Source organism: Ovis aries, chromosome 4, assembly GCF_016772045.2.
Source record: "Ovis aries strain OAR_USU_Benz2616 breed Rambouillet chromosome 4, ARS-UI_Ramb_v3.0, whole genome shotgun sequence".
Lineage (NCBI taxonomy): Eukaryota > Metazoa > Chordata > Mammalia > Artiodactyla > Bovidae > Ovis > Ovis aries.
In genome coordinates this window covers 76,038,487-76,063,641 of record NC_056057.1, presented here as the reverse complement: position 1 = coordinate 76,063,641, position 25,155 = coordinate 76,038,487, and the positions used below count along the sequence as shown (strand labels likewise).

At 38.2% G+C, this 25,155-nt stretch overlaps 2 protein-coding genes across 16 annotated transcripts in view; both read right to left on the bottom strand.

Moving 5' to 3' along the window:
• Positions 1–10,410, bottom strand: part of CFAP69 (cilia and flagella associated protein 69) — a 91,204-nt gene extending 80,794 nt beyond the window's left edge. For 8 of the 13 annotated variants that reach the window (XM_012176940.5, XM_027968682.3, XM_027968681.3 and 5 more), the window contains exons 1-2: positions 10,043–10,410; positions 886–945 (exon numbers count right to left, since the gene is read on the bottom strand). In XM_012176940.5, the coding sequence (XP_012032330.3) occupies positions 886–945; positions 10,043–10,162 (180 nt within the window). In that variant the 5' untranslated portion in view covers positions 10,163–10,410. Of the gene's footprint in view, positions 1–246; positions 9,943–10,042 lie in introns of those variants that run through there. The other 5 variants (XM_060415052.1, XM_060415050.1, XM_060415049.1 and 2 more) reach the window with 4 other exon arrangements.
• Positions 10,411–15,796: 5,386 nt separating this feature from the next.
• The window catches only part of STEAP2 (STEAP2 metalloreductase), a 31,924-nt gene continuing 22,565 nt past the window's right edge, over positions 15,797–25,155 (bottom strand). For 2 of the 3 annotated variants that reach the window (XM_060415054.1, XM_060415055.1), the window contains 2 exons: positions 23,110–23,257; positions 15,797–16,265 (listed from right to left, as the gene is read on the bottom strand). In XM_060415054.1, the coding sequence (XP_060271037.1) occupies positions 16,015–16,265; positions 23,110–23,257 (399 nt within the window). In that variant the 3' untranslated portion in view covers positions 15,797–16,014. Of the gene's footprint in view, positions 16,266–16,614; positions 23,258–25,155 lie in introns of those variants that run through there. The other variant, XM_004007966.5, reaches the window with a different exon arrangement.

Below are 25,155 nucleotides of genomic sequence, written 5' to 3'. Positions count from 1 at the left end.
CACACACACACACATACACGCACACACATATTTTGGCTACCCTTAATTAACAAGCTATTAGGAGCTCTATGTAGTTGGTTTCCTTTTTTAAAAACTGTAGATCACAATTAAAAATAACTTTCACAACAATCAGAGCCAACAAAAGAAATTATCCTTATAAAAGGCATTATTTTTATTGTGTTTTTTCTTCTTTCTATGTAAAACTAGAAACTAAAAAATGTTAAGACAATGACTAAATTTTTGCACCTGTTAATCACAGGACTGTTTTGATACCATGGTCAGCTCACTTCCCATATACTGAAAGCGTGCAATCTTCATCCTGTAGTAATTTTCTAGTGTATACTGACTTTTAAGGCATTCAGTCAATTCTTGAGTAACATCAGCAGAGTGTCCTATAAACATGTATGCATATGCATTTATTATCCTTTCTGCCAAAGCGTAAACTCAGTTTTGAGTTTTGTATCTTTATTTCCATTGCATTCTGTATAAGAGTTCTCTGAAAATAAATCACTTATGACTGTGTATGAGTATCTACATATCCTAATTTCATATCAGAAAATTTTTAAGTACTATATCATGATACATGTTTCCTACCCTTGCGCCCACATCCTACTTGGTAATAAGCATGAACAAAGGCTAGATGAGTCAAATCTACTCTTATGATTTCTGTTTATATTCACCTATATAATATATGTATGTATTATATTCATATATATGTACCTACCAGGTTAAATATATTCATACTAAATTTAAACAGAAGACACATACTGTTTGAAATGTTGTCAATGAAAGGAGAAATGGGACTTATATTTAGGGGAGTACATATTACCTTTCAGGAAATCACAGTTTCTAAGTGAAATGGAGAAATTTTCTCCCAAAGCTTACTTTACCAGTCTCTTCGAAGAGTTTGATGACACGATTTAGGTCCATAGACTTGAAGGCACCCTAAAAACATACAATTCACAGTATTCTATATCATAAGAATCAAGAAATCACATCAAACACATTATTTTTATATGGTAGTATGTCTTAGCAACTTAAAAATACCTTATGACAAAAAGAGAGTGTGGGGAGAATGAAAAGCAGCTGAGACTTATAGGAGTAAATAAATTTTGGAGTTAAAAAAAAAAGCCCTCTTGAATTTTGGTATTATCTTACAGTCTCAATGTCTTTAAATTTCAATAGTTCCAAAAGGCCCAAGAGAGCATCTGGAATAACAGCACTTCCATGCCTTAAGAAATAAAATGATTTTATACATATTATGCATCTCATGGATACACATCGTAAACACTGAGTTTGCCTATGCAGATATACCTAAGACTAGCTTCTAAACTACAGGTAGGAGACCACTTTCCTGAACTAGGTATCCCTTCTCCCAGCAGTCTTACATCACCCAGATTAGAAAACAGGAACTGCCAAGTTCTACAGATTTTACATCTTAAAGATTTTGGAGCCCACTCCATCATTTAAAAAACAATTTTTATTGGAATAGAGTTGCTTTACAATGATGGCATTGCTTTGTTCCTTTTATGGCTGAGTAATATTCCATTGTATATATGCACCAGATTTTCTTTATCCATTCATCTGTCAATGGACATTTAGATTGCTTCCGTGTCCTGGCTGTTGTAAAGAGTGCTGCCATAAACATCAGGGTGCTGCATCCTTTCAAATTATGGGTTTCTTGGGATATATCCCTAGGAATAGGATTTCTGGCTTATATGGTAGCTCTATTTTTAGTTTTTTAGGAAACCTCCATACTGTTCTCCATAGTGGCTGTACCAATTGACATTCCCACCAATAGTGTAAGAGGGTTTCTCTTTTCTCCAGCATTTATTGTTTATTGATTTTTTGATGAAATGGCAACCCACTCCAGTGTTCTTGCCTGGAGAATCCCAGGGATGGGGGAGCCTGGTGGGCTGCCGTCTATGGGATTGCACAGAGTCAGACACGACTGAAGTGACTGAGCAGCAGCAGCAGCAGCATTCTGACGGTGTGAGATGATACCTCATTGTAGTTTTTGATTTGCATTTCTCTAATAATTACTGATGTTGAGCATCTTTGCATGTGTTTTTTTTGTTTTTGTTTTTTTTTTTTTTTTTGGCCATCTTTGGGGCTTCCCTGGTGGCTCAGAGGTTAAAGCGTCTGCCTCCAATACCGGAGACCTGCGTTCGATCCCTGGGTCGGGAAGATCCCCTGGAGAAGGAAATGGCAATCCACTCCAGTATTCTTGCCTGGAGAATCCCACGGACGGAGAAGCCTAGTAGGTTACAGTCCACGGGGTCGCAAAGAGTTGGACACGACTGAGCAGCTTCACCTTCACCTTTGAGAAATGTCTATATAGATCTTCCACCCATGTTTTGATTGTGTTGTTTTTTGATATTGAGTTGCATGAGCTGTTTGTATATTTTGGAGATTAATTCCTTGTCAGTTGCTTTGTTTGCAAATATTTTCTCCCATTCTAAGGGTTGTCTTTTTGTTTTGTTTATGGCTTCTTTTGTTGTGCAAAAGCTTTTAAGTTTAATTAGGTCCCACTTGTTTATTTTTATTTTCATTACTTTAGGTGGTGGATCGAAAAAGATCTTGTTGTGATGAATGTCAAACAGTGTTCTGCCTATGTTTTCCTCTAAGAGTTTTATGGTAGTTGGCCCACTCCAGCTTAATGATTTATTCAGTTCTTATTTCTCACTCAATTATGAAGCTTTCCTGCTATTTGCTCTCCCTACCTCTAGTCTTGCACCCTTCAACACTGTCCTCTACCCTCTGGTCAGAACAATAAAACTCAAATCTGAACACAACACGTCTAAATCATTCAATGACTCCACTAATGCCCTTCCCCCTCCTCTGTTTTCATTGTTGTTATGATCCTATCTGTCTCCTTGGTTAACCCTCACAGGTCCTTTGAGACACAATCGCCTCCATTCTTATCATCAAAATACATCTTATTATTTTTATTTACTATTTTCTGTTTTATATATTTACTTATATTTTATTTTGTTTTTGTTTCCACATATAAATACTTAACATAATTTCACTTACTGTTAATACCATTTTATATTCTGATTTTTAAGTCTATAATACATACATTTCCATATTTCTACATAGTCATTGTTTCATTGCCTCCTAGTTCTAGAATTTCCTTTCCTTTCACAATTACAAATTAATATGTTCTAATCTTAAGAAATGTCATTCAAATACAATTTTCAGTTAAGTGTTCTAACTTTGTCTGCAGAATAAGTCCCTGAGTTTACTCAATATGATTTTCATTTTAAATATTATCAAAAAAGATTTACTATATAGTTATTTATCCTAGGTATTATGATTATCATTAACAGTGTTACATCTTACTATTAAGTTGCTTAAATTATTAAATTTACTGTTAACAATTTTTTGATAAATAGAATTTTGCCTTTTAAGATTTGGAGTTTTAATAGTGCCATCTGCCACCACCTCAGTTGTTCTTTTTTCTCCCTGTGTTCTCAGAGAAATAAAAATGTACAGTGATTTTTTATTTTCTGATTTTCTGCAATATTGGTTTTGTGGGTTGGAAAAGATATTGAAATGAAATGTCAGTGCAGAATTTTCTTTTTAAAATCTGTATTATTATCAGAATTTTTCCCCCTAAATGGCCAGATATAACTTTTATAAGAAAGAAGAGTGGTAAAGATTAAGGCACAGATTTAACTTATATTATCTTAAATTTATTTTATATTATCACTCCATGTTACTTGGTATTTTATTTGCATGGCAAATGTTATATTTTTAAGATTTCTCCCTCCTTCCCTTAGCCTTTTCTTCCTCTTATAAATATTTATAAGTAGCTTCTACATTTCAGAAATGGTAGGTGTGGGGAATACATTTGCCCTGACTTCAAGCATCTATCAATCTGGCATGAGATATAGGTAATATAGATAACATGCTACAAAATGGTTCATGAATGTCGAGAGGTGTGTTCCAGAACTATACAGAGAGGGACAGAATGGCATGGGGAGGAGGGATAGGAATCTGGGACAGCTTATGCAAGAAGCAATCCGCAGGCAGAGTGAGATTGAATAGGATTTGTGAGATAAATGGAAGGTTTGAGAGATGGAGCAAAGGGAGTAGCATGTGTTAAGGCCTGGAGACAAGAAAAACATGGCATTTAGAGGATTGGTGAGTCATACAGTAGGAGAGGATAGTGCAAGGGATAGAAGCTACAGATGCTGCTGATAAGGTAAGCAGAGGTCAAATCATGAATACTAATCAGTGATAATAACAATGATGGTACAGTTGTAAGCTCTTTAAATATTTACTAAATGAATTCTGTGAGGTAGATACTATTAACACCATTTTACAGGTGGCCTTGTACATACTATGATAAGGCTCATCAGAAGATATTGAATGGTTTGAGAGACTGGATATTAAAACAGGCAATGGCCAGATTTTACTTGGTAACAGAACTCTGTCCTCCAACCTCTGCAGCAGGCAACCTAGGAAGTCAAACCACAACCTCTGCAGCTGTTGGCTCAGAAAAGTCAGTATTTGGTCAATGATGATCACATTCCCTATTTTTTGACCCCATCTGCCACTCAGGGCCAACCAGAAACAGCCAAGTATGCTTCCCAAACCAATCATTCAGTCAACAAGAGCAAAGCAGAAGCCTCCCTTTTATTCACAGTGAAGCTTCCCTTGGAGTCTCTGCCAAATATAAGTAATGCTGGCTGACTCTCTTTCTACAGCAAACTCTGCATAAACAGTCGGTGTTCATTCTCATTAGGGTGATCTTTGTTGATTTCCACAGGTTTTAACCAGAGGAATGTAACAATAAAGAGATAATTCTGTCTGCTGAGTACAGGAAAGATCTAGACTGGAAGTGGGAGACTAGTCTATGACTTCAGGCATTGACTAAACAGTGGCCGCCAGGATACACAACAATGAGTGGAATGAAAAGCATCAAGGAGGCAGAATCAGCAGGTCCTAATAAGTGATTTGATTTGGCAAGAAAGAGAAGGAAAAGGTAAGGATGACTGACTGGCTTGAGGAATGACATAAGTGGTAGCACCATTTGTTGAAACAGGGATGCTGGAGGAAGAGGCTTGTGTTGAGGCTGGAGATGAGTTAAATTTGGGGCAGAGATTTCTAAATCACAGGCTTAAAGTAATAATTGGGAGAGATTAGGTAAACAAGATCACACAAGCAGAATGTAGCAGCAAGAGACAATTTACAAATGTAAATATAAAAATAACTGTTGTTATTATCATCATAAGATTTTATGGAGAAATTATAAAAACATTTAACAAAATCTTTTAAGATCAAAAGCTCATTGAATTAACTGCTTTGAAGAAAATTATACCTCCACAAACTTCAAGTCATAGGATGAACTTATTTTCCCACTTTACCAGTGAACATTTCAAAGGGGAAAAAATCCTGCTTATTTGATACCTAGTTATAGGGAAAGAACTAACATTTATTATGGTCCATTTATGTGTGTGGTACTTTATTATTTTAATTAACATATCTCAAATCTACAATATGAAGGTAGAATCATTATCCCTGTTGTTGAAACTGAGATCTAACTTATTAAGGTCACATAGTGACTGTATGGGCTAGCAGAAACACTAGTTCTTTGCACCTTAGTTCTCTGCCTGACACCTCAGTTGACCCAGAGATTACTTCTAGCAATTACTCCACAACAAGGATAGGCCACTTTAAGTACATAGTACATGGCAGAATTATAGATAGTGCCAGGATATGACATCAACCAACAAATTGTGTAAGTTCTCAGAGGCTCTCAGAAGGAAAACAAATTTGGACAAGGAAGCTCAGCCATGACACCCACTCAAGTCAACTGTTTACAATAATGTATTTAACCTGCAAATATTATTGTGTGCCTCTGCTGTGAAGATATTAAGAAGAGGTGGCAAGAATACACAGAAGAACTGTACAAAACAGAGCTTCACGACCCAGAGAATCACGATGGTATGGTCGCTCACCTAGAGCCAGACATCCTGGAATGTGAAGTCAAGTGGGCCTTAGAAACCATCACTATGAACAAAGCTAGTGGAGGTGATGGAATTCCAGTGGAGCTATTTCAAATCCTGGAAGATGATGCTGTGAAAGTGCTGCACTCAGTATGCCAGCAAATTTGGAAAACTCAGCAGCGGCCACCGGACTGGAAAAGCCCAGTGTTCATTCCAATTCCAAAGAAAGGCAATGCCAAAGAATGCTCAAACTACTGCACAATTGCACTCATCTCACCAGCTAGTAATGCTCAAAATTCTGTAAGCCAGGCTTTAGCAGCACATGAACCATGAAATTCCAGATGTTCAAGCTGGTTTTAGAAAAGGCAGAGGAACCAGAGATCAAATTGCCATCTGCTAGATCATGGAAAAAGCAAGAGAGTTCCAGAAAAACATCTATTTCTGCTTTATTGACTATGCCAAAGCCTTTGACTGTGTGGATCACAAGAAACTGTGGAAAATTCTGAAAGAGATGGGAATACCAGACCACCTGACCTGCCTCTTGAGAAACCTGTATGCAGGTCAGGAAGCAACAGTTAGAACTGGACATGGAACAAGAGACTGGTTCCAAATAGGAAAAGGAGTATGTCAAGGCTGTATATTGTCACCCTGCTTATTTAACTTATACGCAGAGTACATCATGAGAAACGCTGGGCTGGAAGAAGCACAAGCTGGAATCAAGACTGCCGGGAGAAATATCAATAACCTCAGATATGCAGATGACACCACCCTTATGGCAGAAAGTGAAGAGGAACTAAAAGCCTCTTGATGAAAGTGAAAGAGGAGAGTGAAAAAGTTGGCTTAAAGCTCAGCATTCAGAAAACGAAGATCATGGCATCTGGTCCCATCACTTCATGGCAAATAGATGGGGAAACAGGAGAAACAGCGTCAGACTTTATTTTGGGGGGCTCCAAAATCACTGCAGATGGTGATTGCAGCCATGAAATTAAAAGACACTTACTCCTTGGAAGGAAAGTTATGACCAACTTAGATAGCATATTCAAAAGCAGAGATATTACTTTGCCAACAAAGGTCCATCTAGTCAAGGTTATGGTTTTTCCAGCGGTCATGTATGGATGTGAGAGTTGGACTGTGAAGAAAGCTGAGCGCTGAAGAATTGATGCATTTGAACTATGGTGTTGGAGAAGACTCTTGAGAGTCCCTTGGACTGCAAGGAGATCCAACCAGTCCATCCTAAAGGACACCAGTCCTGGGTGTTCGCTGGAGGGACTGATGCTGAAGCTGAAACTCCAGTATTTTGGCCCCTCATGTGAAGAGTTGACTCATTGGAAAAGACCCTGATGCTGGAAAGGATTGGGGGCAGGAGGAGAAGGGGATGACAGAGGATGAGATGGCTGGATGGCATCACTGACTTGATGGACATGGGTTTGGGTGAACTCTGGGAGTTGGTGATGGACAGGGAGGCCTGGTATGCTGTGATTCATGGGGTGGCAAAGAGTCACACGACTGAGCGACTGAACTGAACTGAACTGCTGTGTTAGATATCGTTCTAAGCTCAAAAGATAGTATCGAATAAAACACACAAAATCTCTGCTTCAATAAGGAAGTGATATGGTTTGGGGGAGACAATAAGCTATATAGTGTACTGCAAGGTAATAATGCTCTGGAGAAATGGGAGTAAACAGTGCTAAGATGCTCAGGCAATTGTCGGCAAAAGAGGAGAGTGGGTAACATTTCACTACAGGCATGAAGGAGGAAAGCTAACAAGCCATGGATATCAAGGGGAAAACTTCCAGGCAGTGGACACAGCAATTGCAAAGACCCTTAGGCAGGGTATACCTGGCATGGTTGAGGAGAAGCCAGGGAGCCAGTGTGGCTGGAATACAGAAGATTTTGTAAGCTACTTAAGAAGAATTAAATATATACTCTGAGTTTAGAGTTGAGGGGGGAAGGACGTGGAAGTATTAAGATATATGTCCTACACTTAAGAAGCCCATATGCTAATGGGAGAGACAAAACAAGACAAATGAAATAATAACAAATATAAAACAAGAGATCATTAGGTAAGAAACTGTGTGATTCAGGCTGGGGACTATACCCATTTATGAGAAGGTCTGTAAGTGTGAAAATGAATGGGAAGTGCTTCCTGTTGGGGATACTTTATGGTAGAGAGGTAGGACCTGAAGGTAGGGTAAGATTTAAATTCCAAAAACAGGCAGAGGGCACTCAGTCCACACATCGTTAATATCCCCTCCTGTGTACCAGGTGTTGTGCTGGTTGCTACTGGGAGATAATAGGGGACACTACAGAAAAAACAAGAGAGAAGGGTTCTGCCCTCACAGAGGTAGCACTAAGCAGACTGCATGGTAGAGATAAAGTACAGGTTATGCATTAGGAAACCTTGTAAACAGGACAGAGAGGTAGACCTGACACACTGAGGATGGCAAAGACCTCACATGCATCCAGTTCAGAGGTTTCGAGGCCAAAAATCATTTGAGGGAGGCTGTTAAGAGTCCCAGGCTCCACACTGGGGATTATGCTTGAGAAAATCTACAGTACCCAGCTAAACTGCCTTTCTGAAGCAGTTATTAACAGGGTAGGAACTTTAATCAATACAAACCAATTTCTACCTGGAGAAGAATCCTAGGCTCTGTAAGAAGAGATAGTAATGAAAGAAAAGCGAAAAAAAGAAAGGGAAAGGGAAGGGAGAAAATATACCCACATATACACAGGTATGCTTGTTCTGCATTACTTGATATGTTGTGGACTATATTGGCAAATAGTCTGTTAAAAGTATTTCCCCCGTTTTCTCCTTCTTAACCCACGGTTGCCTGCCTCCTATAACTTTGCACCCCACCCCCTTTTGTAATACCAAGTAAAGGAGGAATGAGAGCCATCAGATGCCAAATACACCTACTTCTCAGGGAGAACAGTGGTAGGGTTGAGCCCCCTTGCAGCTTTGGGAGTGAAGGGACATCTGTTGCTCCTCAAAATTCTTCTCCCTGCCTGGAGGGCACTACTTCCACAAAATCGATTAGTAAATTCGCTCAACACCTGCTCCTCTTCATGCAAAAGTGTTGCTGCTCCATGAGTTAAATGTCTGTCCATCTTCAGAGGGTGCAACCCTATTCCCACCACAGGAGAGGTCCCCAGTCAACCAACCGCTCCTAAGGAACTCTCCAAGGCTCCAGGATGTGGACGCAGGGGACAGGTTTCCTGACGCAGCCTGAGCCTTCTGAGGCCTCAACAGGAATTCCCAGGGTGGCCCCACACCATCAGTGTGAGGAGGTAGTGCAGGATTCCTCTGTAGAATTCACATTAATATACGGCTTGATCATGGCTCTCTGGGGAGGAGCAATGGAACCCTAGTATGAAACAAACAACTTGGAGTTTCTAAACACCCCTGCTACAGATCCACAGGGTTCTGAAGTGAAATTTCTCAACAGAAATTAGAATTAGTTTTGTATGACAAAAAGTAACCAAAAACCAAAATATACAAGCACAATAAAATCAATTCTATTCGATTCCAATTCTCTCCAACGTCCTCCCAAACCAGATTCCAATTTTATATAAAAATGTTGTTTAATTTCTAGTTTTAATAGTATTTTCCTCCCTCCAGATGCAGGTTTTGGTAGCAGCAAATTCAAACACATGAGGATTACCCCTGTATCAGGAACAGCACACGATAACAGGGTTCTACATATAAAAGCCCAATGCATATCAAATTTTCGCTAAGAATGTTTCCCTCCCTCTCAGGCCTTTCGTCGCCTCACATTTTTCGAAGCCAAGTCTCCAAACCTCGGCTACTCAATTTACTAGGACGCTCAGGGAGGACCCAGGAGGACCTCGAGACACAAGTCCCCAGACAGGTTGATTGACGACAACCAACTCCCCTCTCAGGCAGCGCAGCTTTGCGCTTGGAACCTCCGAAGGATCAGCTTTGCGCTTGGAGCCTCCGTCCCGTGGGCTGCCCTGGTTTCCACTCGGGCCCCCACTTCCGCTCTCGCTGCCCCCAGGCTTCGTCCCCGCCCCCAGATTTCAACCCCCTTCCTTGACACCCTCCAAAGCCAGACACCTGGCCATACCTGCACTTCCTCATCCTCCGTCACCACTCCGACTATCGGGATTTGGCGAGGGCTGCTGAACTTGATCCTGCTGCTGGGCTCCCGGGCCTCGGCCTTCTCCGCGGCCTCCGCTGTGAACATGGCCGTGGCTGCGGAGGGAGGGATGGGTGCGTCTCCTTCCTTCCTACACTGTGCCCAGCCGCGAGACAGAAAGAGGCTCCGCTACCAAAAAGTGAAAGCCGCCTAAGAGCGGCTAGAGTAGCGAAAGGTCCCGGGGGTCCGGCCGTGGCCTCGGCTGCCGCGACGCCACTCGCATCCCGCCCCTGAAGCCCACCCGCACACCTTGCAGCTTTCAGGCTGGCAGGTTGCTAACAAGCTAAAGCGTTGCTAGGGGAGGAGCCAGAGGCTGACAAAAGGGCTCCTACGGAAGCCGGAGGATCCAAACTACCCCAAACCCTTATCTACATCCTAAACTCGTGGCTAGATTTGCATGGGTTCCAGAGGGAAGAGGGGCGAACACCTCGGTAGGTAACGGTGGAGTGTTACCTTGGCGGCTTGTGTGACTCAATCTTTGTGTTTGCTCTGGGCCTTCTTAAAACAAGAATGGGCCGGTGGTGGATGTGGGATGCAGGAATGATGAATGATAGAATGCTAATATTGGAAGCTGATCAGTTTATCTCATCCCTAAGAAGAGACCAGTATTACCTACATTCCCCAGCCTTTTACCTCTTCTGTACTTTAGTGAGCACCAAAGCATTGTACACAATGCTGGAAGGCTTTCGAGTCAAATCGTTGAATTTAGAGCAAGTTAACCCCTGGAAACTCCACTCTTCTCATAACTTTTTCACTTTTCTCATCAATAGGATTGCTGTGAGAGGACTGAATGAGATGATGGTTTTGTAAAGTGGTGCTTGGCACATAATAAGCAAGATGATCTATATGACATTTCTGGCTCTACAAATCGAAATGGAAAACCTAGATTGGGCTTGGCAGCACTTGATGTGAGTCACAGCCAAAGAAACCAAGTTTCTTTGAAAGAGTACTGCACGCTTCCAGTCCCTGTTTCCTCAATTCTGTTTAACCCCAGTCCTTGGAAACTGCCCTTACTGAGGTTACCACCACGTGCGGTCAAAGACTGTGTACATTTTCACGTCTTCAACTGGGTGTCAGAGAAGGCAATGGCACCCCACTCCAGTACTCTTGCCTGGAAAATCCCATGGATGGAGGAGCCTGGTAAGCTGCAGTCCATGGGGTCGCTAAGAGTCAGACATGACTGACCACTTCACTTTCACTTTTCACTTTCATGCATTGGAGAAGAAAATGGCAACCCACTCTAGTGTTCTTGCCTGGAGAATCCCAGGGACGGTGGAGCCTGGTGGGCTGCCGTCTATGGGGTCGCACAGAGTCGGACACGACTGAAGCGACTTAGCAGCAGCAGTAGCAGCAGCATCTTGGTGTATACTTGTCTATAATATTTTACACTGTTGACCACTCACCCTTTCTTGAAACTCCCTAGCTCCATTTTCAGCATTATTATTTCTTTTAATCTTTACAGCTACTCATTGGTGCCTTTAGAGCTCCTCTCAGGCCTTACACCCAGAGGTGGTTCAGTAGGTCTAAGGTTGCTATTAACCCAAGAAAGTGCAAAGGGTGTGTCACTTGTATTGTTGACGTAACCTTAATTACTGTGTAAGTATACTACATCAAGAGGAGACTGAAACCACTTGGATAAACAGAGTGGAATCCTGTGAGAATGGCACCAAAGCCTAAAATGGTGGATGGAAAGCTGATAATCCAATGACTTGCGATCCTCTGTGTGCTCATTTTGGCATCTCAAGATGAGGAAGGATGAAGAGAAAGGATTGCCAAGGAAAATTTTCCGCTTAAAGTAGAGCTTACCTAGGAGATGTCAACTGACTTTTGTGATTTAGCACAATAGACTGAAGGTGATAAGAGTCCATAAACCTCAATGGCCCTGGGAAATCAAACTCTTCTAACTGGACTTAACTGAAGACATTTTTCTAACAAATGAACAATAGGATTTTTGTTTTATTTTAACCAGTTGTGTACTAACCTATATATTCATTCTGTCCCATATCCAGAGTATCAGTTTCCCATCCTTAATTAGCACAAATCCCACGAACTCCCCCTTTCTAGCACTTAAAAACTTTTGACTTTTCTCCATTAGTGAGTCTATTACTGGGAAGTTAATAGATCTAACTGTAATTTTTTTTTTGCTTTAATGATTTTTATCTTTTTACAGGTGAGAAGCAACCAGAATAGAATCCTCAGTCACCCCACGCTCAAGCCGTATTGACTGAATTACTTCACTTTTACACAGGTGCCAAACTTCCTCCTACATTACCTTTGCATCTTTTGTACCTGTGACTGTCCTCCAGGGTCTAACTCCTTATGAAACTCAGCTCATGTGACCTTTTCTAGGAAACCTTCTCTATATGCTCTGCTATTTTAGGTGCTGCTTTGTCTGTCATTCTGTTCTTGTACTCTCCACACATTTAATGGTATTTACTGGCTCAGCAGACTCCCTGCTAGACTGAGATTTTTTAAAACAAGGAGTTACTTACCCAGGTTTTTATACCCCAAGCCCTCAGCATAGTGTCTAGAGAAGTATTTCTCAAAACTTAATGTGCATGAGAATCATCCAGAGAGCTAATTAAAAGACTTCTGAGTCCCATATCCAGGGTCTGCTTTAGTAAGTCGGGTAGGGTTCAAGGGTTTGCATGTACAGTTGACCCTTGAAAAACACAGGTTTGAACTGCGGGTTCCACTCACATGCAGATTTTTTTCAATAAATACAGAGTACAGTCCCACACAACCTGGTGGATTTAATCCATGGATACGGAACCTTGGATACAGAGGGTTAACTGTAATGTTACCCCTGGGTTTTCATCCAAGTCAGGGTCGATGTCCCTAACCCCACACTGTACCCTAACCACCCCCAGCATCCTTAACCGCTGCACTGGAAGCACAGAGTGTTAACCACTGGGCTGCCAGGGAAGTCCCATTGATCCTTCTTTAGTATCGCTTTCTAAAAACTGTTAAGAACACAAAAGACATTTTTATGACAGCAGAACCCAGAAGGATGTAGGGTTAAATGGCTAACTACTGAAATGGTAAATTATTTCACAAAAAGATAAATTAATAGTAGAGAAATGTATAAGAGATGACATACATAGGGAATAAAAATACTTCAATCTGGTAACAATTCTAGCAGAATTTAACATTTCTGTTGAATTACAAATTACAATTTCTTAAAAGCTGCTGTAGACTTAAAGATTAACTACAAATTTTAATAATTTATTGAACTATGCACCATTTTTAAAAGTAACATTGAAAGCTAAATATATTTTTAACTTAAATGGATTAGGAAATAAATATTCTTCTGATTTTTTATTGATACTTGTTTGCACCCTAATTAACAATATTTAATAAAATTGTAATTATTCAATAGCATGAATTAAGAATTTTTCTAATTAACATTTTAGATTATATATGAATCTGGTAGTCAATAACCTAGTGCCAAATGTTCTAAATGTTCACACAAGTATTATTTCTTTCTGAAAGTAATTTATTTTAAACAGAAAAATTTTATAGCACATGGGAAGTGTGATTATAGTCCCCTGTAGGGGAATTATGTAACAGAAAAAATACATAAAAGCTGAGATTTAATCTATTGTAGTGTTTTAAAAAATCTTTCAAGTTGAGTGTTGTAGAAACAAAGCATAAAAAAGAAAAGTAATTACCTCCTTCTAACAGAATCATTAAATTTGATACTAAGTAATAAGTACATGGAACATAAAAACAAAGTCAACCATTGTTTGGTTGTCAACCATTCTAATGAATTGTACTAATAATCCAAATTGCAAGTGATTTTTAAATAGGAAGCTACAAGAGCTATTCATGTTTAGTGGAGCAATGAAATAAATGATATTAACTTATAGAGTGACTTTTATCTGATCAAAGCTTCAGCTCCATGACGTAGTTTCAGTTCATAGTTCCATGAACTGAAAATGTTCTTGAACTTTTAGAACTAAAAGCCATTTATTGTGTTTACATGGTGGGAGGTTATTGTAACCCCAGGAGAGAACTGTCTTTATTGTGGAGTAGGACTAATCAGACAAGCTTATTCTAGTGACATTAATTACCCAAGTTCTGTAACTAACTTGACCTGTTCTGATTCTATGAACCATGTTTTAGTCTTTGAAGGCTGTGGGAACCAATACCACAAACTGAGTGGCTTACGCAACAGAAATTTTATTTCCTCACAGTCTGGAAGCTAGAAGTCCAAGATCAAGGTGTCCAAGATTGGTTTCATTCTGAGGCCTTTCTCCTTGGCTTCTCCCTTTGTCATCACGTGGTCTTCCCTCTGTATCTTTATCTACTCTTCTTACTGTTCTTATAAGGACACCAATCATGTTGCATTAGGGCCCACCACTATGACCTCATTTTACCTTAACTACTTCTTTAAAGACCCTTTCTCCAAATGTAGTCATTCTGAGGTACCAGGGGTTAGGACTTCAATGTGAATTTTAGGGGGACATAATTTAGCCTGTAATTGATCCTGACATCCTTTGGACTATAATTAGAATTCTTGTAAAGAACAGATTTAAGAGTAGAATGTGCTTAGTTGAGGCAATACCAGCTTCTTTGCCTTTAGGACATTGATATTTCTCAACGGCTCCTCTGTCTATGGAATTCTCCAGACAAGAATACTGGAGTGTGTAGATTCCCTTCTCCAGGGGATCTTCCCAACCCAGGGATCAAACCCACGTCTCTTGCATGGCAGGCAGAATCTTTACCACCTGAGCCACCAGGGAAGTCCAGGTATTTCTCAGATATTTCTGACTTAACAAACTATCACTGTACATTTATCAATGTGAATCCATCCCTGGGAGATGTATCCACTCAAGGTTCTCAGCCAACCTGGATTTTGAGTCTGCACAGCCCTATGTCTGACTTTGTGAAAATCATCATTTCATAATTTTCCATTTGAAGAATCTACTACCCAAATTACTGTGCTAGCCTAGGTTCCCTAGAGTCTTCCACAAACAAGAAACATTCCCCTTCTGCCAGTTGGTTGGGGGCGGGCACTGTTTCTGCTAAGCAGAAGGGAGGAAAAGATGGCAGTGGAGGAGGATGTACAAATATAGGTGTTACTGAGCTGCCATAGCTTTGAAACAATGGAGTTATAAGTGCTCAGGCTTTTAGGATATTTTCATGGAGGCCTTGTGAATTATTAAACTTTGGAACGGTCCATCTGGGGAAATGAAGGGAGAACTTACTTACTAGCACCCTCTTATTCTTCAACTCTGATCAAAGTTCACCCTTGAAGTAGAGTTGCCAGATTTAAAGGTGAAAACCCATGCAGTATTTGTAACAGAATTACACTTATTTGTTTCTTTGCAATTCAAATTTGATTGAGTGTCCTGTATTTTATCTGGACCCTACTCTCAGGATATTAATACCCACACATTTCCAGGCAGCTGCAGGGGGAGCCAGAGCCTTCACAGATTCTGTGCACAGGCACGAATATCAGTACAGCAGTGTGGTGGGGCTGATGGTGGCAGTGGCAGCAATAGCAATGACTCCTCTCTGGGCCCGTAGGGCAGCTCTAACCACTGGCCAGGAGGCAAAGTAGGAAGCTGAGATGGTGATGGGGAGGGTGTGGGCAGGAGGATGCAGGCATGGCTACGCAGAAATCAGCTGATAAATAACGTAATTTTCTGTAAAAATGAGGCAAGTCATACTATCTCATTGGTTTCTGTAGGACCATATATTACTAGACACTAGAAATACAGTTGCCAACAGAGGTCCATATAGTCAAAGCTATGGTTTTTCCAGTAGTCATGTATGGATGTGAGAGTTGGACCATAAAGAAGGCTGAGCGCCAAGAATTGATGCTTTCAAACTGAGAAGACTCTTGAGAGTCACTTGGACTGCAAGGAGATCAAACCAGTCAATCCTTAAGGAAATCAACCCTGAATATTCATTGGAAGGACTGATGCTGAAGCTGAAGCTCCAGTACTTTGGCCATCAGGGTCATTAAAAAAGACCCTGATGCTGGGAAAGACTGAAGGCAGGGGATGCCAAAGGATGAGATGGTTGGATGACATCACTGACTCGATGGACATGAGTTTGAGCAAGCTCCAGGAGATGGTGAAGGACAGGAAGCTTGATGTGCTGCAGTCCATGGGATCACAAAGAGTAGGACACGCCTGAGCGACTGAACAACAAAGGAATATAGCAGTAAGACAGAGTTCTGCTATCAGGAACTTACAGAATATAGCTTGAATACTGTGTTCTGTCCTAGTTTAAAGATACTTAATAAATGCTAGTGAAGTGAAATACTTTTAAGAATACCATCTCATTAGATGGATGTTTTTCTAAATGTCTGCTCTGATAAAAGCAAACAAAACTTCCCCCAAACCCAAAACAATTACATGAATGCTTTCTGAATGCTTCTAAAAAGAAACAGCCAGCAAAGTATAGATGGCTTCCATCAAATACTGGAATGATTATTCAGTAAGAAAGACAACTCCACTTGTATATAACATTTCAAAAAAGAAATTAAATCACATTAAATAGTACGTTTTTATTTAGATGTTTATAAGGCAAATCTATGAGAATGATATAAAAACATGGCATATAATTTGATAACAGTATTTTGGAGATTATGGAGTTTTATCAAATATCTATTACACAGTTATAAAGAAGACAGTATTTTCTAAGCAGATACAAAATACTCAATGAAAGATAAAGGCAGGAAAATGAGTATAATTAACAATGGAAAATCAGTTCTAATGTGAACTGCATACTATGCTATAAAAACTTTTAAACATAAGAATTATTGCAATCTAGTTTATTCAAATAGTGTTATATGGTATTGTAATAAAGAACTGAAGGCCAGGATGGATTAATTTTGATTTCATATAAAAGAAACCCAAATTTACAATGGCTTAAATACAGGAAAAGGCAGTCAAAGTAGTGAAGCAGTCAAGACCTTTTTAATTTCTAACATGTCCTCCTTAGGGTTTGGCCTTGGTCTTCTTGGATATTTGCAAGAGTTCCTATTATATGACAGTTCTGGCAGCAAGACAGAGGAATAAGATAAAGGAACACATGCTGCTTTTCTTTGAAGAGACTTTTAAGAATTCACTTATTTGCACCTCTACTTCTCACTGGTCCACACTCAGTCACAAATGAAGACTTGACTGCAAGGGCTGTTGAGGAATGTGATGGGCAGCAGCTTTTAAAGTAGGGTAACTAGACACAGGGAGACAATTTCCAGTCCCCCTTCAGACTCAGTATCTGCAAAACTATGAAAGACCTTTAAAGAAAATAAGAGAATCACCCTTGGAGTTGGCGGAAATCATTTTAAAAAAACACCTGCTTTGGGTATTTATATTAGCCCATCTAGCCATTGGGAGAATCCAAATAGTCCACCCTAATTTTAGATGACTGCATGATGTTAATCCAATGATTTGGAAAGTTAAAAAAAAAATCTGTTCAGTAGTCCTCCCCTTATCCACAGGAGAGGTTTCAAGACCCCCAGTGGATGCCTGAAGCCACTGATGCTACCAAACTCTATATATACTATGTTTTTTCCCCCCATACACACATACCTGTGACAGAGTTTAATTTATAAATTAGGCACAGTAAGAGATTACAACAAAATACAAATAATAAAATAGATTATAACAAAGTACTGTAGCAAAACTTATGTGAATGTAGTCTGTCTCTCTCAAAATCTCTTATTGTATATAATGTCTTTTCCATCTTAACTAAGCACTTGTCACACACTGTATAACTTTCGTAGTATGAAGTGCAATGTAAACCTAGCATGAATTTCTTTTTCCTTCTTCATAATTTCATAGATAGGAGATTTATTCTTACCATATATCCTAGCAACCTCAGGATACAATTTTTTTTCTTTCCTTATTAAGTCAAAAACTTTTACCGTTTCACTTAGAGGGGACACTTTACAACCTCCCTTTGACATATCTGGATTCCTAGCGTCACTACCCTTGTACTCGGAGCCCATTATTAAGTAAAATAAGAATTACATGCACTACAATACCACAACAGCCAATCTGATAACCAAGACAGCTACCAAGTAACTAAGGGAAGGACATACTGAACAGAGGGCTGATTCATGTCCTAGGGCAGCTGGAGTGGGAACATCAGCTGTTCCCAGCTGATCTTGGGAACACTCAAGATCTCACCATGCTATTCAGAATGGCACACAATTTAAAAGTTATGAACTGTTTATTTTCAGGATTTTCCATCTAATATTTTCAAACCTAAGTTGATTTTGAGTAACTGAAATCACAGAAAATGAAACCATGGTAGGGGGGACTATGGTGTGTACATGCATTCAGCTAAACTAAATGTTTTTTGGTAACATAGTGACAGAATCTCTGAATATTAGCACTTTAGAAGTTTGCTTAAAACAAAATTGAAGAACCTATTTGTTCCTATAAAATTCACTGTTCAAAAGTATGAACAAATTGTTTCCACTAAAATTATTACAGTTTCATTTAGAGCAATTACATATAATGAATATGTATCAGAATTTGCTTTAGTGGCTTATGAACAACTGAGGGTGGAGCAGCTCATTTTCATGACAACACATCACAAATATAAATCTTAACACCAGGCTCAGGTTATTATACTATGTGTTACACTACTTTAAGTCATGAACTTACAAAATAATTTCAATGCAACATTTTAGGCTGTTTAAATACTTATTTCAAAACAGAGATTTTATAGACTGACACAGGTTCAGTGTTCATAGTATTCCTAAAGAAATATTTATGAATTACACTGATGGCACTTTGTTTAAAACATCACATAAGAAATTTTAAATTTCATAAATAAAGCCTCTTGGCAGGGGGAACCTCTATGTACAGAATTTTTTATGAAATAGTTTAATGGCAATGTACACCCGTGGCAGATTCATGTTAATGTATGGCAAAACCAATACAATATTGTAAAGTAATTAGCCTCCAATTAAATAAATTTGTATTAAAAAAGGCAATTAAAAATAATTAAGATTCTATCACATTAATAAGAGATAAACAATAAAAAAATTGGATATGATATATTCTCAAAAGCCCTTTTACACAAATAATTTTCATAATTTCACTGTAAGGATGAATATATGTTAGGCTATTATTAGCAAATTAATTTTGAAAGTAAAATCCCTTAATCAACTCAAAATTATGCTAATTTATAAGAAATTAATCAGGTAGTTTAACATTGGAGCTCATTAACCAATCCCATATGTAGCACAAAATAATTATCTCTGATAAATACCTATAAATATAATTTATTCATACTTTAAAATACTTCAAAATTTAAATAAACATCTCTACCTGTAGACAATCTAGGCTAATTTTCATATATGCTTTGAAAAATATATGCTAACATGAATATATTCCTATTCAAACATGATTTTAAATATCTTTAATAGAGGAGACATATGAAATCTGCACATAAAAGCTAGGTAGCATGATTCAGTCCAATAATTAACTCCTTCTTAGGAAAAAAATTAATTATTTTGCATAGGATTAAAACTAGGGCTTCCCATGTGGCTCACCTGGTAAAGAATCTGCCTGCAATGTGGGAGACCTGGGTTCGATACCTGGGTAGGAAAGATCCCCTGGAGAAGGGAAAGCTACCCACTCCCGTGTTCTGGTCTGGAGAAATCCATGGACTCCACAGTCCATGGGGTCGCAAAGAGAAACGACTGAGCGACTTTCATTTTCAGAACTAGATATATTTTATGCTCTTATAATTTTCTCAGGGACACTTCTCAAAATATAGTTTAGGAAAAACAAAACTACTTTCTCACATCTAGCAAGAGCAAAATTCAGTCATACTTCTGAGGTCAGAGTAATGATTTCTAAAGAATGATTATGAGAAATGATGATTAAGAAAAGTAATCAGGTAGGAAGTAGTAAAATAAAGCAGTTAAAAGTTATTTAAGTAACGCAATTAAAAGTCAGTATTTTTCCATTTTTAGAAAAGCTTTTAAACATTTAGAATTATAATGAACATATTACACTTGGGCTTCCCTGGTGGATCAGTGGTAGAGAATCTACCTGGCAATATTGGGATCCACGGGTTGGAAAGATCCCCTAGAGAAGGAAATGGTAACCCACTCCAGTATTCTTGCCTGGGAAATCTCATGAACAGAGGAGCCTGTTAGGCTACAGTCCATGGAGTCGCAGAGTCGGACATGGCTTAGTGACTGAGCACGCACATATTATATTTATTCTAAAACTTCAAAATTATGTCAGCTTTATAGTACTCAAAAGAAGATATTACCATTTCAAACAACTGTTACATCTCACATACACTTCATAAACTTCACTTTTTCATATTTTCAAAGGCCCCATTTATCTGTAATAGTGATAATTTTATCTTATTAGCTAATTCATATATACATGTAACAATATAAATATACTTCAATAGTAAGCTAAGTTTTAAAACTATTTTGTTGTATTTTCATATTAACTGGTAAAAGCATGGGCTTAAATGGAGTGAAACTGAAGGGACAAGAAATTATTACAAATATGTAGTTAATGTCACAAGTCTACTACATAGTTTATAGGTGTTACCTTGAAGTTATCACCCAACTGAATTCCTGCTGAGAACTAACAAGTAAATGATTATCAAGACAGAAAGGCTACAATTAAAATGAAAAGCTCAATTAAAAAGTACAAGTTACTAAAATTCACCAAGGAGAGAACATCAGAGAATCATGAGTAGTTGACCAAACTGACATGATATGGTGGTAGGGAGCGAGCCATTGGTGGGAAAGGTAGCTTCTACTGAGTAAAAGTCCTTTTCTTTTTGGCAGCTGGTTTCAGTAGAACCTTACTGGGTAAGTTTTAAAATGTTAAAATTTCAGGAAGAGGAATACATATCATTGTATCTTGTTTGCAACTTTCTCTTTTAATAAAGAAGGAGCAACTGGGGGGGAAATGTAGCACTTTCTAACCAAAGGATGAACAAAATACAATTTTAATGTGTAATGTCAGTACTGAAAAATTTCATGAATAATTTGTATGATTCTATGTCGTTAGAGTAGGAGAAGGCAATGGCATCCCACTCCAGTACTCTTGCCTAGAAAATCCCATGGACAGAGGAGCCTGGTAGGCTGCAGTCCATGGGGTCGCTAAGAGTCGGACAGGACTCAGCGACTTCACTTTCACTTTTCACTTTCATGCATTAGAGAAGGAAATGGTAACCCACTCATGACTTCTTGCCTGGAGAATCCCAGGGATGGGGGAGCCTGGTGGGCTGCCGTCTATGGGGTCGCACAGAGTTGGACATGACTGAAGCGACTTAGCAGCAGCAGCAGCATATCTCTAGAGTAGATTCATAATTAACCCACTCATCTAAATATCCTTCATAGTTGCAAACTGCTCCCTAATGAATGGCTGAGTAGGCAGGAGGACGTCTTAAGAAGAGAGAAAAGAGATGACCAAATCTACAGGGACTTTTTAAGACTCTGTAGGACCTCTGCTGTTAACTACTACTACAGTCCTATCTCTACTGGAGTCCTTTACTGCATAAAGAGGTGTATGGACTGCCACTGATCTCTAGGGTCCTGTCCCAGGCAAGATTCTTTCCTAGGGTAAGTGTGAATTATATCCCCAAGCCAAGGATTAATTTACAATTATACCTTCACATATCTTTTGACACACACGACACACTGTAAAGAATGTCAGTGCCTTTATACCAAAGAGGAAGCATCTAGATTGGAATGCATGGGAATGGGGCAGGGGCCATACAGCCTAGAGGCTAAAACCGTGGCCTCTGAAATATGACTGCCTGGACTTGAATACTAGCTCTGGAATGACCTTGAGCAAATTACTGAACTTTTCTATCCTCCATCCAGTATCCTTATATGTAAAATGAGGATAATAACCACCTCTGTCAAGGGGTTGTTGTAAGTACTGTATGGGAAAATATAAGTAAAGTGCTTAGAACAGTGCCTGGCATGTTATAATCCCTTAATGAATGTCAGTAAAATCCTATATCATTCAGAATATGACTGGCTAAGGTACAACAGCAAAAACCAGCTGATAACTACTTGTATGTAAACTTAACGCTTTCCCTCTAACTAGAAATAATTATAAGATTCCCAGGATTGGTATTATATTAGAAAAGTCAGTTTTGGAGGCCATATATTAAACTGTCTTCTCCCTGGTCAGTATATTAATATGCAAATAAAACTGTTCCACAACAAGATAAAGAATAAAACTTTTCATGAGGTATACATTATCAGTATATATTTCATGTCTACAATGCGTTTTAAATAAAATTTCAAGTTCAGTTTGTCTCTTTGTGTTTGTTCACAGATCACATTGGTTCAAACCCTATCTTTGAAAGAAATATAGGGATGTTAACATATACTCTTACCTAGATGCTAACCTAAGGTGTCCCTTCTTAAAAATAATGTATGTTATGCAGTTTTATTTCTTAAGCTGAATAATAATTAGAATCTTACTTAAGCTCCAGGAAAAAATATCCATCACATTATATTAAAACTTGAAGTTCTGCTGGTTTGCACAGTTTTTTTTTTTAACATTATGTTGTATCTGTACTATTAACTACAAATATTTCTGCCTGATTATGGAATAAAGTTTATTAAAATAACAATAGCATTACAATTATACAAAACAAAACATACCTATGTTTCAACATAAATTGACTACAAAAATTCATATTGGCAAAAATGTGACATTAGGGAAAACAAATTGGAAGAAAATTCTACCATTAATTCAGTTGAGATCCCATTGAACAGGTTTCAGCCCACAGCAGTTTGACAGTGCACTTGCAAGTGAAGATAAAAGAAGTTATAAAAATAATGGCATGAGGAGAACTTCATATAGCAGCGGGGAGCACCATTTATCATCACATTACTGTAACCCTCTCTGGTGAGAGATGAGGAACTGCTCCTCCAATACCTTCTTCTAGAAATTGGCTCTTTTCCCAGCCCTTTTTAATTCGCTTTAGCTTTTGGCTTATACATGGAAGGAGTAAAACAATCTTACCCAGAATTACAATTGAGGGCAAAACAAGAGCAAGAACAAAGTTTGGTGGTGTATAAAACCTGTAGTACTCTTCTTCAAAAGCTCGTTTCCATCCATAAATCAAAACATGGAAAGTACTTATGAGCAGAGCAACATATCCAAGGGTAGACTTGGGACAGGGGAAGAAGAAAGAGAAAGAGAACAAGAAGCAAAATTATTCAAACTCATAAATTAATCCATCCAGATATACTATGTTTATATTTTGAAAACACAACTTTATCTTAAATTATTGCATTACTCTTTGTTATCTACTGACTTAAACAATTTTAACATTTTCATATATTTCTTACACATTTATGTGCACACTGTTTTACACAAATAAGGCCAAATTACATATATTCTAATATTCTGATTATTTATCACATCTAGAGCTTTTCCTCATGTCATTAAACATGAAAACATGAGTTTAATTTAAAAGGTATTCTACTGAATGGATGTGCTATAATTTACCTAACCATTCCTTTTTGTTGATCATTTACTGTTTTTTTTTACCTTCTTCAACTATTATATAATGTTAAACCCTCTTTTATATTTTGGTTTAGTTCCTTAGAACTGATTTCTAATAGTGGGATTACTGGTCAAAACATCTGGCTTTTCCTTAAGGATACTGATAAAAATTGGAAAACTTCTTTTAAAGGTTCTCCACATTTCTACCAGTTGTGTATGTTTTTAAAAATGTATGTGAGTGTGTATCTATACTATATATAATATAGTACATATATTACATATGTAATATATGTATACATATATACACATGCATATAATTAAATGCTAAAGAGCATTCTCATAGGTATACACACATATAGTTGAACATAAATATGAAAAATCTTATAGTATTAATGTGTAACATAAAAAGAATTTCAAATGGTTTTACTGACCATATTGAATGAGATTATAAGAGTATTTTGTTAAAAAGTTGACAGTTTAAAAATCGAGCAGTTCAGCATTTTGAGTTCTCTTTATTATATTTAACTGCTTGTTGAGAAGTGGTTTAAGTCACACAAAATGTAGCAGTCTATCAGCATAGTAATGTAAAGTCTAACTTCGCTGGAGAAGGATTAAATCTCTAGCAGAAAATTGTTCTGCTTGCAATTACTCCTCTAAACTTATCATGATACTTTGCACCTGTCTAGCACCTTTTATCAGAGTGCCTTCTATTTCTTTTCAGGTGGGATTAAACTAGCAGTTGGGAAAATATTCACATTTTATTTCCCTCAAAAAGGAAAAATTAATTTAGATGAGGGATAGGCCCTTTATTCTGAATGAGGTTTTTAGACCACTTAAAAAAAAAACACACACACACACACACAAGCAAATAGGCAAAAAACAAAACCCCAAAACAACCAAAAGTTAGTGTACCACCAGATGCCACTCATCTGCATGTTGTGCTATAAACCATTTGGAAACAACCAAATGGTTGTTATGATAATTTAGGAAGGGTCTAAATTTGAATTATGTATTTTAAAAATACGCAAATTCATTAAAGAGCTATTACTAGAGAAAGTGAATGTTTAACTTATCATATAACAAATGTTATTTTGAAATCCCTCATACACATATGTATACAACTGATGTACTAAATACATATACTAACAAGATTCATAAGGCTGGTTGCTTGTCATAATCCATTAACCTAGTTTTGTTACCGCTTGTGTTTGTGTGTATATACACATTTCCTTTAAAATATTCAGACTGAGCTTCTCTCCACTTGAATTACAACTAATGAAACTTTTCTAGACAGATTAAGATGACTCAGAATATAAAATAAGTCTCCGTTCAGCTGGCCAATAATACATTGACTTTGGTATTAAATTTGATTTAAGCTGACTCACCTCCTACTTTCTATTCCTTTTTAAAATAACCTGTATCTATAACATAGTAGGCAGTGCTATCAAAACCTTCCAGTAAAGTCCTGTACTGGTCTTTTACTAACTAAACCAGAATGGTCCTAACGTGGCCTCTAGCAGCATATATTCCACGAGCTACTTGCATAAACAGCAGTCCCAG